Consider the following 15,602-nt stretch of genomic DNA (forward strand, 5'->3'; position numbering starts at 1 on the left):
TTGGAAGCAAGGACTGCCTTACTTTTAGTAACAGACTTTGTTGTACTCAAAGCTTCTGTTTCACTAGAGCTTTACGAAGTTCCTGTATTCCTAACTCCAGGGTGGATATCCTTATCTCAATGAGCCACACCTTCATGAAGCAAAGAGGTTTAATATCCTGATGGGGAAAAAAAGTCTGTCACAGACATAAAAAAAAACCCACTCAACAAAAATAACGGATACCAAGGATAGAAAATAGTTTGTATTTTGAAAACAGAACTCGCCGTAGAAAACGCCCCAACAAAGTTCTATAACTACCTCGATAGGTTGCAAAAAGTCAAGGAAGTGTTAATGGAAAGCACAGACACGCAGCCGCGTACCTGCTCTCGTAATTCCAAATACCAGGAGACAAACCCTCTTACGAAAAGCTGGAGGGCTGAAATGCGGGCACAAAACAGGAAAGGAGGAAGGATGATTTGCAACGAAATCCCAAGACAGCACCACTCGATCCAGGGGCGAATGGAATGTCCCACATAGAGGAGCTACAAACAACACGACTCCACTGAACAGGAAACCGTTGGCGAAGTCCTTCCGAGTCCCAGGACCGGAAGCGAAACCAAGCGATGAGTCCCTGCAGGCGGTTGCTTTATATGCAACTGCCGAGGCGCCAAAACCAAGCACGCCAGTATGCCAGATCATGCACGCAAAAAGAGTAAAAGGGAGGGAAAAAAAAGATAACCCTTCCTTTTACCCTAACAGGCCGCTGCAATTCCACCGCCGTACGTAGACTGGGTACTTGTCGTGAGTGCCACCTGGACCACGCCCCCCTGCCATAGAAACCGATTCAGGAGTGCATTAATGTGGAGGAATTGCGATTGGGGGGATAGGATACGGATAATTCTGCAGTTGATACGTGGTAAGGACACCATTTTAAAAATGGCGGACCTACCGTATAGCGAAAGGGGCAGGTGGAACCACACCGTTGTCTCGTCCCAGACCGCGGGGAGTAGTGGGGCTACATTGCGTAACCAAGCCTTGTTAGGGCACCGCGCAATATATACCCGAGGTACTTAAAGCCCGTGTTTGCGATAATTATTTGTGAGGCCCAAGCCTGGCTCCTCTGTTCACCGCAAATGGGGAACAGGATCGATTTGGACGGATTGGCACATAGCCCGGAGGTCTCTCCAAAAATCCGCAAGATTAGGAGCGCCCGGATGCCCAGGGATCTGATATGAAGAAAAGGGCATCGTCGGCATACAGCGCAATCCTGTCTGAGCACTTCGGCGACCAGTCTAGTCCCCAGAATACAGAGTCCCGGTGCACCCATGTGGCTAGGGGCTCGATCGCCAAGGCGAATAACAGCGGGGAGAGGGGAAACCCTTGCCTTGTCCCGTGCGGATGGGGAAGGGGGCTGAGCAATGTCCGGCCACACGAACCGTTGCTGTAAGGTCTTTATATAATAATAATTTCAAGTAGGCCGGAAGCGCGGTCCCAGGTTGACGGCCTCTAAGAGTTTAAAAAGATAGGTCCAGCTCAGCGAATCGAACGATTTATGTATGTTTTCCAACAGGACCGCCGCAGGGCGACCTAGACGGTGGGCTTCGGCCACTGCATTGTGGCCCGTCTGATATTGTGTCTGGTGGAGTTTTGTGGCATAAAGCCAGACTGATCTGGATGCACCACATCCTGGATACACGTTTGGAGGCGGTCAGCAAGAACCTTCCCTAGCAGTTTAGGCTTAAAGTTCAACAATGAGATGGGACGATACGAGCCCGGGTCTTCAGGAGGGTGGCCCGGCTTGAGAAAAACTACAATATCTGCATGTTGCCAGTCCGGGGGCAGAATGCCCTGCTCGGAGGACTCCTGTAGCGCCTTAAGCAGACACGGTCCAAGAGTCCCCATGTGAGGGCGCAGGAAATCGCCCGGGAACCCGTTCGGTCCCGGCGCGCGACCCTGGTGGGTATTAGATAATGCTGCCTGAGCTCATTGAGGGATATGGGCACATCCAGGGCGTCGCGCTGCTCGTCCGAGAGGTGACGAGGAGGGATTCAGCAATGACTTCGCGTTTCTCATACAGCGCCGCATAAAAATCAGCAAAGGCTTGAACCATGGCCTCGGGGGAGGTGCACATGTTCCGTCTGGGGACTTTAGTATGGGGACCTGCATTAGAGATGCTCTGGCCTGGCAGAGCCTATGGAGCATCTGGCTGGACTTATCCCCCCATTGAGCTATCCTATATTGGGTCACCAACCAGGCCTCCCTGGCACTATCTGTATGTAGCTGATGAAGCTGCTGCTGCACGTGTAGCATATTGCGGCGGGCACAGGGGTCAGAATTCGCCACCAGTTGGGATTGCAGGTGGACCAAATGGTCCTCCAGGTCCCGTGTCTGCGCCAACCGGAGCTGCTTCTCCCCGGTACGGTAACTGATATCTGCCCCCCTAATTGTGGGCTTAAGTGCCTCCCAGAGAATAATCGGGGGCGGGGAGGACACGGCATTGAAGCTAAGATAATCGGCGATTGCCTGATGGAGCATCTCCTGGTACTCGGCGCCCCGGAGCAGCCATGGGGACATACGCCACCGATATGGGACTCGACGAGTTTGCAGGCGCAGCCTAAGTTGGACTGGCGAGTGATCGGAAAGACCCTGAGGCAGGATAGATGTGTAGGTCACTCTGTGTATACAGCTGTGTGGAAGGAACAAATAGTCGAGGCGTGAAAAAGTGGTGTGGACTGACGATGTATATGTGAACCCGGCTTCTGAGAGGTGAAAGACTCACCATGAGTCTGCCCAGCCTAATGTGTGTGCCAGTATGTGCAATTTAGATCTAGCGGGGGGTGCCTCTGGTTGCCTGGCTCGCCATCTATCTAACGGATCCATTAGGTTGTTCCAATCTCCACCCAATATCGTCAGGCCGCCTGGGAGAATTTCCCAGAGTTGTCATTTTATCTATGAATGTCTGGCCAAGTGGGGGAGGGGTGTAGACACTCCAGATTGTGATCTGTTCACCGGCTATATAACCGGAAATAACCGTATAACGGCCTCCGGGATCTGACCAATGCTGTATGACCTGGAGTGGTACTCTGTGATGAATAAGGACTGCAGTGCCTCGTGCACCCCTAGTGAAACCTGAGTGATACACTGTGGCAAACCCATAACGCGAAAGGCAAGGGGCTTTGGTACCTAGGAGATGCGTCTCTTGCAGTAGCAAGACATCGGCTGAATAACGCTTTGCCAGATGGAGCACCGCCCCCGTTTAACCCTATTCAGTAAACCTCGCACGTTCCAGGCTAAGATGTTGAGTTCCCTCAGTGGAGAATTAACCGTAATGTGGGCCATTCCTGAGTTGTACTGTGTGTAGTGGTGGACGATGTGAGGGTGACGTACCAAGGAATATCGTGTATGGCGCGTAACACTTAAACAATAAACCCCCCCAAGACCTCCCCGCCTCCCCCCACCCCCATACATCCAAAACAAGGAGTATCTATTGCGGCGGAATCCCATCCCAGGCCCCAAACATGATGGCCCAAGCGGTTCCTCCAATGGATCCCCCCCACCTAACATTACCCAACATTACCCAAAACAGTCAGGGCGTTTAGTGACCACACCTTCCAGGGCCAGAATGGGACCCCAGCCATAGTATCGAAAGCAACCCAGCACAGGGGTGCCCCTAGCGACTGCACCCATCAATTAAAGAGGAACCAAATACAAAAGGCCCGAATGTTCAGGCTACTCAGTATCCGGGGCCCGTCTGGCTCTGGGCGCGCAAGTTGGATCGGGATCGATTGCGCCTTGCAGCTGTGTCCCTACCCTTGCCGACCACTTTGGTGCGAGCCCTGGGAGGAGTCCTATTCTACAGGGGGTGGCGAGTGAGGCTTGAGGTTTCATCTCTCGTCTGTCCAAGCGAAGACCTCCTCCGGAGTGTCAAAGAAGAAAGTCTTGGCGTTATATATCACTTTCATCCGGGTGGGAAATAGCAGTGCATAGGATAAGTTCAAGTCTCGAAGCCGTCGTTTAGCCGCCACGAAGGACTGGCGCTGCTGCTGGACCTGCCTAGTATAGTCCGAAAAGACCATGATGGGGTGAAATTCAAAGATCATTTTGTCCTTGTGGAGTCGGGCAAATCGAAGGATGGCATCCCTGTCCGCATAATTGAGGAGCCGAGCGATTACCGGCCTCGGACGCTCTCCAGGCGGCGGCTTCTTGGCCAGAGCCCGATAAGCCCTCTCGATCACAAAACAGGAGGACATGTCTTCGGATGGTAACAACGCCCTGAGCCAACCCGAGAGGAAATTGTCCATCGACGCCCCCTCACAGCCCTCCGGAAAGCCCAACAAGCGAATGTTGTTGCGGGGGGCCCTACCTTCTGCCTCCTCGGCCCGCACCGCCAACTCTCGAGAGACCATGGCAAGCTTGTCCGCTTTCTGCTGGAGGGTGGACACAGTGTCCTCCACAGTGGAGACCCTCGTCACGGCTTCAGTGATCCGGGCTACTGTCTTCCGGAGGTCCTGGCGGAGAAACAACACCTCTGATCCCACGGCCCCAATCTGGGCCTCCAGTGCAGTCCGCGACTGGTTGATCGCTGCCAGCAATGTCGCCGTGTCAGAGGACAGACCCTCGGCAGCCTCCTTCCTGGCGGGGGTAGTGGTGGTATAATGGTCCATAGTGTTTTGTTTGGGAGCCGCCGCACCCTGCCTACCTTTGCCCATAGCGGCCCAAGGCACGGACTGCTAGGACCCGCACCAACCGGCTCCAGTCGGCAGGCAAAAACCGCATGGAAGGTAGCGGGGGAATGTCGAGCCACGGTCAGCTGGGGAATGTCGAGCCACCCCGGGTCAAATTGTAGGGCCCTGTGTCCGTGTCTTCAGTCGTCACACCTCCCAAGATTTCTGATGGATTGCTGGGACGGCCCCCCGGCAGTCTCAGGTGGGCCGGGAAGAACTCATGCCAACTCCACGCCGTCGTTGCAGGAAGGCCCCCGTGACGAAGGAAGAGGCTGCATTGCTGCGTGATGTTACCCGGACTGTAATTGTGAATTTGAACAAAACTTTTGACTTAAAGTAGAAAAACAAATAGAAAAAATACTAAATTGGACATCGCCAAACACATTATTGTAAACACACGAAACAAGCATTTGCAATGCAATAGGTCTCGCATTTGCACAAGTTTAAGCTATTGGTATTGTAAATAACAATGCCTTTTATTTGTTTTTAAAATCAACACATAAATAAAAAGCAACGTCATTTACCAAGGCAATAGCTCAAACTCACGCAAATGCGAGACCCATTGCATTGCAAATGCTTGTTTTTCTTTTGCCATTTTACTCTGACTGGCAATCGTTGTGCATTTCCATCCATAATCAGCCGTGACTCTTTTACTTTCGTAACCTGCTTTACAGCCTGATGTCCTGTGGTTTGTTTAGGATCATATACACTTGTTGCGTCGCTTTCCCTTCTACCGAGTTGCCCTATCCCTGATGCTCTATAGTTTATAGTTAGGGGGAAGCAACGTCCACTGGGCTTTACTTTATTTCACTCTGGAGCCAGTGCAAAAGGGGCCCTTTCTTATTATGTTTGCTCTTGTTCGATTTATTTAATTTTCTCAATTGTTTCTTGTTTTCTAGATAAGTGCTTACATTTAGTGGATGTTGTTTTTGGGCTAGTAGTTACTTCAGTGCTTGATGATAGGGGGGGGGATCTTCTTTCAGAATTTGAGTCAATTTTTGGTACCTGTAAATCGTTTCTTGCTATTTGTTTAGTGTTGTTCTCCTCATTCAGGTTGATTTCCTGAGATCTTTCCAGCTTTTCCTGTTTACCATCGATCCTTATCTCCGAATTTATATAAGTTGTTAGCTTTTCTCTTCCCCTAGTTCTGTTTGTTTGTTCTATCGTATTCTCGAGGGGTTCGTGGGTTTCTTTATTTAAATTGAATTGCGAAGCTTGATTTGAGTTTGAGGTTAAATCTTGGTCTTGCTGAAGAGAGGGGTTTGTTTTTTGCAGCCATCAGCCTACCTCTCTCTTGAGATCGTAAACTAGGGTACTCATTATTTTGGGCAGCTTTTCTAAATTCTGTAGAGATGGGATGCATCCACATCCCTCCTGTCTGATATTTAGCTCTGCACTTGTCTGAGATCTATTGATCAGGGAGTTCAGTCATTCGAGCTTGGTGTCAAGGCCCGATATTAGGTCGGCTACTGACTGAAGTATGTTTATTTGGGTATCAAGCTTGTCTGCATGCATAAGGGCCGCATTTTCCATTGAGATCAGAGCATTATTGATCACTGTGAGGTAATTCTCGATTTTAAGTATCAGCATGGGAGGTTCCACCTCAAATGGAGGATAGCCTAATTTCGAGGACTTGTTGTCATGAGTGAAGAAGCATGAGTTTGAGAGGTTTGAACCCCAGCTGGCTAGTGAGCATCGTTTGACGGGCTCGATGGCAGGTGCATCTGATTGAAGCTTAGAGAATGTATTGTTTTCTCCAGTGCTGTTTGCTGGTAGTAGGTGGACATCGTCTCTTGTCATGAAAGTTGTAGTGCTAGACTTTTATTTCGACTGGGATGGCTCCTTAAAGTTTCTGATGCTGTTATTTCTGTTAGCTGATTGATTGTGGGTGGGCTTAGGAGGTGATATTAGAATGATGTTCGTGTTTGTCTTGTGATCAAGTCTAAGTGTCTCTAATTTGTCGCTCGTTGGGTTTGTTACCTTTTTTGCTGGTCTGCTGGCACAATGAGTTGGATATCATGTTTGAGGGGCTCTTAGGGCTGGTCGGAGAGTAATGGGCTGCCCACTGGTGTAGTTGTGGACACCACCATTCAGGGGCAGTCAGAGATTCCACGTCTGGCCACATCTGATCAATGTTCCCTCCAATTTCCTCCTTGTTTGGGGGAAAGAGTTCCCTCTTTGAGTTGTGCTACCTTTGTGAATTCGACAAGTTTATTTTCTGAGCTTTTAATCTCTAGGAGGCTTCACTCTATTCTCTATGATAATTATTTCCGGGGACAGTGGAATTTTTGGCAGTAGTCTATCCTTGGCTTCCCCATATTGTTTGGGCTTGATGTCAGCTCTGTCCCCATGAGGTTCATTTGCCTTACGTCCTTTCCGAATTTTTGGGCACAAGTAGGATCTTATGTTTCCTCTCCTGTTGGTACGCATGGCATTGTTGCTGCAGACTGTGCTTCTTCATGCTGCCCCTTCGGGGGGGGGGCGACCTATGTTTTCCACGCCCTCCCCATTGTGGGTATAGCATTTTTGATTTTTGCCTCATTGCTGTGTTGTGTGGATGATAATGTGCTTGGTGCTCTGCCTTGACAGAGTTTCTTGTCTGCATTATTTTTCAACACTCAGTGATACACAGGTTTTTTTGTGGAGTTAATTGATTAGTTTGATGATTCATTTTGATGGTTTGAGAGGAATTTCCCTTTCCTGCTTTATTAGTCTGGGCCGCAGGCCTGCTTGTTGCTTATTGCTTTTGGCTTTTTAGCTTTTCGTTTTTAAGTTGAACTGTGAAGGATTCCAGTATCAAGTGAAGTAGTCCTTGGTTTTGGGGCTGTCTGGTGGCCGCTTCGCAATGGGTCCAGAATTGTTTTCTTTTTTCTTAATTCTTAGCCCCCCTCGGTTGTGTCAAGGTTTGGACTGCAGGGTTAGTGAAGCAGTGATAAGAAACTGCAAGCCATATAGCATGCTACTTGGAACAACATTTTTGGAGGGGGTCCAATTTGCTGGTGGAGGAAATGGGCTAGAGGGTGAGGCATTGTCCACAGGGAGGATGGTCCGAAGCAAGTCTGTGCAAAATGGGGGGGAGGAGGGCACTACCCGGCCACCAACCCTGACCGATCATGGCCGATTACGACTAGGACCCAGGGCGGGTCAAGAGGGCCACTGCTGCAGCCGGAATGCACTTTATCCACTTTTCACTTTTTTTTGCAACCTGCACTTACCCCAGGTCCAGGTCTGGGTCTCCCTGCTATCCTCCCCTGGGGGTGATACAGGACCTGCAACCAAAAGTGCCACTGTGATTTTTGTTGGTGTCAACCGCTCATCTATCCTGATGGCTGATGTGTTACTTCAATACTAGGTGATGTTGGGTGCCAGTGCCGGTTCTATATAGTTCAGCCAAGGGAGGCCGATTTGTGAGATGGTCGATGAGCGTTGAGGCTGCCCATGAGCTCCCACTCCCCCCCCCGAAGTGCCGGTAGCTCTCACTCCCCCTCACGGGCCGGGGTCCTCTAAGGGGAGTGGGGTTAGTTCAGGCTACACCCTGAACTAACCAGGCCGCCTCCATGGACCACCTGAGGCGCACACTCAGTGGCCACTGACTATCGCGACCGCACTCGCCTCGGCGATGTCCCCAAAAAGAGGACCGCAGCTGGGCCTGGTCTCAGTTGCGGGAGACTCAGGGGTCAGCTCGCTCTCGGGGGTATGCCTGGAGAGCAGGGGGAGGAAGGCAGCGGGCCCTAACCGTACAAAAATGTTTGCATCTAGTTGCGCATCTGGCGAGCGGGGCTCCCAACTTTAAAAACCTCACAAGTAAATACTATATAAAGCTAATCTTTTAAAATACAATAGAAGTTCTCCAAACTCTTTGGAAACACCACTACTCCATTCAACTCAAGACCAATTAATAAACAAAAAGAAATTTGAAAGTATAAACAAACTTTCCCCTATCCCCAATTCCATTCCTCTAATAGGTTTAACTCAATCATTCTGCACCAAGCTGACCCACTTTTTTGAAGAAAAAATAAGTTCCTATCCATGAATCATAAGCATTGATGGACGCTGCCTTCGGCACTTGGATGAGCTCATACCCATAATAAATGGTGACTTTTTGTTTGCTCTACTTCATAGAAAAACATGGTTGTCCAAATTCTGATTCTTTTTTCAAACTAATAAAAACATGTAAATCAGGTTCCCCTCTATATCTTATCTGTATTAAAATGTCAAAAATGGAAATTCGACAACGTAACTAAATCATATATGAAATTATCACCATCTCTTTACGTAAGAGAATTGTTTAATTTGAGCTCAAACAAGCTATTGTGAAACCCCTTCTGACAAAGCCCAAATTGCAGCCTGAAGTTATGACCATCTACTGTACCATTAGACTTGCCTGCTGTAGCCAAAATGTTAGAAAACCTGTGGTCATTCATGGAAGATTATTGAATCTAGACGAAGCCCAAGTCTGATTCCGTCCTGATAGAAGTATGGAATCTGCATGAGCTGCTGTTTGGAATGATCTTCGAAAGGCTGCAGATACTAACTAGTGTCTCGATTTATGGGCAGCCTTCAGCACAGTGAACCACAGTACATTAATCACCTGAATGACTGAGTGTGGCATAAAAGGAACTGGCTTGCCTTGGTTTATTTCCTTATTAAATAACATCTTAAAGAGTAAAGATTAACAGCTTTCTTCCTCTTCACACTACCAGACTTTCTTGAAATACTGTAATGCCTCAAGGGTTAATATTTTCCTCTTATCGATTTATTATACACATCTGGACTCTTTCTTCATTATTCCGCAATTACATATGTAAATTCAATTCTTACCGAGATGACACGCAACTTATTTTCCATTCAACCGGTCTTAATTATCATCTTCATGCAAAAAAATGGGTGTCAATGTGTTGTCAGGAACTGGCTGACAAAACTTAGCTGGAAATAAATATGGAGAAAACTGAGATTTTGCTGGTGAACAATGACCCTAATGTGTGGACATCAGTTAACTGCACACACTGTCCTGGTCCTCTCCCCAAACCCAAATCCCACAGTAGGGTCTCAGTCTCAAGTTTGATTCCAAACTCAAAATGGGCTTCCAAGTATCTTCTGTTCTCTCCTCATGTTCCTTCTTTCTATACAAGCTGCAAATTATTCTCTCTGAAGATGGTAGGAGGAACTGAAATAGCAGTTACTGGTGGTTCTAAGCTTGATTATTGTAATTCCATCTACTTGGGTGTCTCTACACAATAAATCCAGAGACTTCAAATCATCTGAAATCAACTGCTAGATCAGTGATATTAGCTCCTCGTTTCGCACTGGCTAAGTCCATTTTGACCAACCTTCACTGGTTTTGGGATCCAAAAACATTATTTTCAAAACCCTCTGCCTGGTGCATAAATGCCTACAGGGCTCCTCACTTAACTTTCACAATTCTAAGTTAAGTAAATGTATGATGTTTCGCTTCTTATGCTCATCATAAGCTAATTTTGTTGTCCCTTATTTCAAAATATCCTCTCTTGGCTGTAAATCTTCCTCAGCATTAGCTTCCAAGATCTGGAACAATCTTTTTACTGAGTCGAAGTCCATTTCTTCATACCTCCTTTCAGGGAAAAAAATATGACTATATTGTTTCACTTTAATTCTCCTAATCTTTATCGTCTCCTCGTCAACTTCAAGAGACCTTTCAATGTTAGTGCACTCTATAAATGTTTCCCATAACATAACAATTTGCTTTCACTATCGTCTCACTTTTTTCTTTTTTTTCTCCACAACCACTTCTCCCACTCCCCTGTCATTAGAAATCACCATTACCTCATTGAAGATCAGCAGCTTTTTTTTAAATTTTTTTAAAAAAAACTTTTAATGATTATCGGTAGTGTGGGGAGTCCAAAAAGATGTCATGAGAAGCTGCACATAAAGGCTATGTATGGCAAGGGTGACTTGGTGTTGCAACTTCCTGAAATTTTGGAGTACCGGCAAAGTTGCCTTTTCGCCTGATTGTCCTGTTCTTAGGTTAAGTTTTTCAGCGTTAAGTAGAGGGTATTGGAGGTAACGCATGCCATCTTAAATATGTCTTCTCTTCCACTCATTAACTGTCCCTCGCTACCTGCTCTTTCCCTCTTATGTCAGCATGCCTTCCCCAGATTCATGAATTCTACCTTCTTTCTACAGGATGAGTCCAAGGTGGATGACCAGCAGGAGCTTGAAACATTGCGGCAAGAATGCATTTCTCTACAGGGTGTCCTGCGCAGCATCACCGAGGTATCCTCCGCCATGCTTGCCAGCCTTTAAAATTGTAAAAGAGGAGGATTTGGTGTGGAAAATAGAAATTCCTCTGTCTCCTATTGATTTTTAAAGAGTTTGGGATATTGATGAAAACCCTTAAAATGTGTGCATAATGAAAGGTTTTCGTTAAAAAGGGCTTTCCTTCCCAAATGGGGCAAGTTGCCATGTCTGCCCGAGGTACATCTGAATGTGTCTCTGCAGGGAGCAGGGCCGTAAAGTTAAAGGAAGAAAGAGATCCACTAAAGAGAATACTTTAAAGAACAGAAATGGGGCCTTAACCATTTCTGACAGCAATCAATGCTAAGTATCTAAATGGTTTTATAACTACATATATGCATTATTTGCACTTTCGTTCCACCTTAAAGCATTTCATGCACATTTTCCTGAGTATTACCACACAATAGTTAACAGTCATTCGACTATTATTTCCAATAGACGAAATGAATGGGGTACTTCATCACCACCCATGACACTTTGCAACGCAAAATATGATTTGACAAAAATGAGTATTTATATTTACAAACGCCAATAAAAATACAAACCAAGCTGATTAATTCCTTTCGAGGCTTTGTGAGTAGAAGCCCATATTAAAGAGTTTGCTATAGATATTAGTGCTCTAATTCTATTTTTCCTGTAGTGCAGTAGATTTTTTAAGCGATGTGATATATTGGTTGTTAGACTCGACATCCTTCTTGATGTTGTCTTCCCCCAAACTTTTTGCCTTCATCTCTCCTGTTTTCTGAAATTATTCTTTGTAGGCATTAGGACTCTGTGCGCTTTACCACTGCTAACTGTGCTAAAGTGTTTGCTCTCTCTACCAAAAACATGGTAACATTGGCCTATAACTGATTGGCACATTTAATTTGCATTTAAGTTCTTATTATAGATGTAACTACATGTATCTTAGGCCTGTAAATTAAATGCTACTAGTTTCCTGCAAAAAGAACAGATGATAGACGGAATGCTGAATTAATCAAACATTCACCCCCAGTCACAGATCTGGGTTAAAGCCATTGTTTTGTTGCTCGCCACACCATTTCAGTTTAGACCCAGCCATGTGCAAATCAGTCTTGACCCTGTTCCCCATAGGAACAGGCCAGCCTGAACTGCCAGGTCTGGTCCTCCCTGGACCAGAAATAGGCATCCTGGGACCGGTTTCAGGGTAACACCCCTCATCAGCCAGGATAGCTTGAATCTGATGGCGTAACAAACACGGGGCCCACATATATGCATACCCTTCCCCCTTAGAGCGACAAATGCAAAAAGAACAGACGATGGTTGAATGTTGAATTAATCAAACATTCACCCCCAGTCACAGATCTGGGTTAAATCCATCATTTCTTTGCACGCCACGCCATTTCAGTTTAGACCCAGCCATAAGTAAATCAGTCTTGACCCTGTTCCTCATAGGAACAGTCAAGCCCGAACTGCCAGGCCATGTCCTCCCTGGATCAGAAACAAGCATCCGGGCACCGGTTTTGGGGTAACATCCCTCATCAGCCAGGCTAGCTTGAATCTGGTGGCGCATCGACACGGGGCCCATTTCTGGGCATACTCTTGCCAATTAGGGCGACAAATACAAAAAGAACAGATGATGGACGGAATGCTGAAATAATCAAACATTCACCCGTACTCACAGATCTGGGTTATAGCCATTTTATTTTGCACGCCACGCCATTTCAGTTTAGATCCAGCCAAATGCAGATCAGTCTTGACACTGTTCCCCATTGGAATAGTCCAGCTGTTTACCTGCAGCACTAATTGTACCATCCACCTAAGTAGCCCTTCAAAACCTTTCTCAGGCCTATCATTGCAGTCAGTAGCTTAGTTTTAAACTGCCAATTCGACCTGTCAAAAAACCTTCCTTTTTAATACATATGTCATCCCTAAGGTAGGCCCTAAACATAGGGCATGGTGCATTTTATTTAAAAAATGGAACTTGTGTTTGTAAGTTTTACATGCATTGGTAGTGAAAAACTCCTAAATTAGATTTCACTCCTGTAATGTAGGAGTTGGTGGAACTCGCAGAGTTTCACTCCAGGGAATTCTGCGAAGTTACCTTAAAACTCCACAAGATTCTGCGTAGTTTGCTCATACTGATATTTAGCGCCGGGAGCTTGTTCCCCACTGTAAAATCCAAATAAATGGCAACATGCGGCATGTCAGAGGACGCTGCTTCCTTCTGCCACTGGAGTTGATTTTCTACTTGAGTGGCTGCTTTCTCAACACAAGTGGCCGCTTTCTCATCGCGGGCTGTAGCAACCTGCCATGACCGCCTACATTGAGAAATCTTGCCAGGGAAGGAGGGAACTTTCCAGAACCAGATGTGCAGATAGCCTAGAAGATTCCCCCACTTCAAAGGGTGGCACGTGATATAAATATTGGACCCTCAGACCAACTCTTCAGGTACATTTTTGAACCTGCGGAGGACTTCTGTAGGACTGCATTGGACCACCCTAGATGATTGTCTTGCTGTTTGAGGACAGCTTTGTACCTCAGTGGACTGCTCTGCTGCCTGAGGGCTGCTTGAACCCAAGACTACCAGAGTGACTCTAAGGTCTAGTTGGCTGGCCACCTGTGTGAGCTACAGGCACATAAAAAACTCCAGAGTCCTTGAACCCTGCACCTGGCCGCTTCAAGAGTTAGTCCTAACCGCTAAGGGGTGCTCCTTCAGCTCTGGACCTTTGGAGGTGGTGTTAAATGTGCTACTCCTGCCTAGCCCTTGGGACTTAAACATTTTCCTCTAAAAACTGGTACCTACCTCCTTGCTGATTCACCCAAGGTGCATCGCTGGTCAACCTGACTCTGCGGTAGCTTCCTCTACGTTCTTCTCAGCAGCAGCAAATCCTGTTTTCCACTTCCAAAAAAAGTGACAACGTCTGAAGGTAGAAATCTTCAGTGTGGGACGGTGCCCATTGACGATGCCGCCTTCTTGTACACCACCAGCTGCCTTGCCCCCGCTGAACTTTACGTTTTTTTATATGTATTTTTGGCATTGAAAGAGTATAGTGTGCAACTACAAACAAATACCAAACAAAACAGAGCAAAGATAAAGGCCAATGTGTGTGGGCAGGATAACATACGCCATATGTATGAGAGAAGCACCATTTAAGTAAATGAAACACATAAGTAGTCCTATAGAGTAAATCACAATCAGGGCATTTAGTGAAACACTAGTGCAGCAGCTCTCGGCGCAGCCCTGGCTCAAGGGTGTGGCACTGACACTACGCCTCCAAGGTACAACACGGTGGAACTCCATCCCACTCAGCTCCAAGATACCATTCATTCAGCAGTGGGCCACATTCATCGGAACCACAGCAGTCGCGTCAGGGGCCAACAGCGTTGATTCTGCCTCCGGAAAAGGCATAGAAGAGAACACTGCTTCAAGCAGAAAACTCTCCCAGGTCTACAATTTCAGGCAAGCCACCAGTATTGCATCCCAGGATGGTAATATCTGGACTCTACGAATGCCCTTGGCCTCTTTCTGTCGCAGTGCCTCCTGCTTGCAGTCTGCCCATTTAGTTAATTCCTTACTCCATTGACCCAGCACAGGTCAAGATGCATACATATAGCTCATCGTGAATTGCCATTGGGCCAAAATCAGAGCTAGATCCGTAAACCTGTCCGTCACCTTCTAGTTTACACTTCAATTATGCAGTCCCAGTCAACACAACCGTGGGGAAGAATCAAATGTCTGTCGGTGGCCCTACATATTACTTGCAGTACTGTGGCCCAGTATGGGACCAGCACAGGGCAAGATCACACCATGTGGATGAACCCTGCCTCAGTCGCTTATCAGCGCGGACACTTCAACGATGCCCCAGGGAACATGGCTTGGACTTGTTTAGGGGTGAGGCACTCTTGGTGAAAATAATAGAACTGAATTAATTAAAAAATCGAGCATTACGAGATACCATGGGGGGGTAAATGCCAGAATTTGCTTCCAGGCAGAGTTGCTTCGTAAGTGTCCTAGGTCTGTGGTCCAGCGGTGACGCAATTGAGTCAGATCCATTTGGACCCCCTTCAACAGAGCACGTGGAGAAGTGTAGCTCACTGGTTAGAGGAGGCATACCCTGAAGCAGAGATCAGACCCGGGACCTGGGTTCGATTCCCGACGCGGCAGGGTCCAGAGCCCAATCGTCCACGGACTCGATAATTCTCGCTTCGGTGCCCACTCTAAGCACGAGTTCACACTATGCAGCTCTGGGCAACAAGCCTGCTTAATCTCCACAACGGCCCCCCGCGGCGGGATGCCTGGCTTTCACCTTGGGGATGCCCAGTATGGGTTATCTTACAGGGAAAAACCAGGACGGGTTCCCAATGCAAGCGCCAAGATGCCCGTAGGGTGATAGCTGCGCTCTATAAGTACATCAATCAATCAATCAATCAATCAATGATAAAGCAGCGTGACTGCCCCGTCAACCCTGTGATGAGGAACAGCTAACGGAGACACTTGTGCTCTGGAAACTCAGCGGTGTCCACCCTCCACCAGGTATGGATCCTGCTCATCAAGGCTTTATGCAGTAGAACTGTCCTGCTGGGATCCTACGTCTCCACCCCCACTATCGAGACTGGGGTGGGGTACATTGGGATTTGATTGAGAAGAGTCTTGGAGGGAGTCCT

General features: G+C 47.3%; 2 protein-coding genes across 2 annotated transcripts in view; one reads left to right on the forward strand and one right to left on the reverse strand.

The window, feature by feature from the left end:
• LOC146785406 (uncharacterized) overlaps positions 1-15,602 on the forward strand; it is a 2,064,968-nt gene that overhangs the window by 572,248 nt on the left and 1,477,118 nt on the right. Inside the window, exon 11 of the mRNA XM_085634420.1 lies at positions 10,866-10,955. Within this exon, the coding sequence (XP_085490546.1) occupies positions 10,866-10,955 (90 nt within the window). The remainder of the gene's footprint in view (positions 1-10,865; positions 10,956-15,602) is intronic.
• Positions 1-15,602, reverse strand: part of LOC146785408 (uncharacterized) — a 787,621-nt gene that overhangs the window by 82,176 nt on the left and 689,843 nt on the right. The gene's annotated exons all lie outside the window — the stretch shown is intronic.

This window comes from Triturus cristatus, chromosome 11 (genome assembly GCF_964204655.1).
Source record: "Triturus cristatus chromosome 11, aTriCri1.1, whole genome shotgun sequence".
Classification (NCBI taxonomy): domain Eukaryota; kingdom Metazoa; phylum Chordata; class Amphibia; order Caudata; family Salamandridae; genus Triturus; species Triturus cristatus.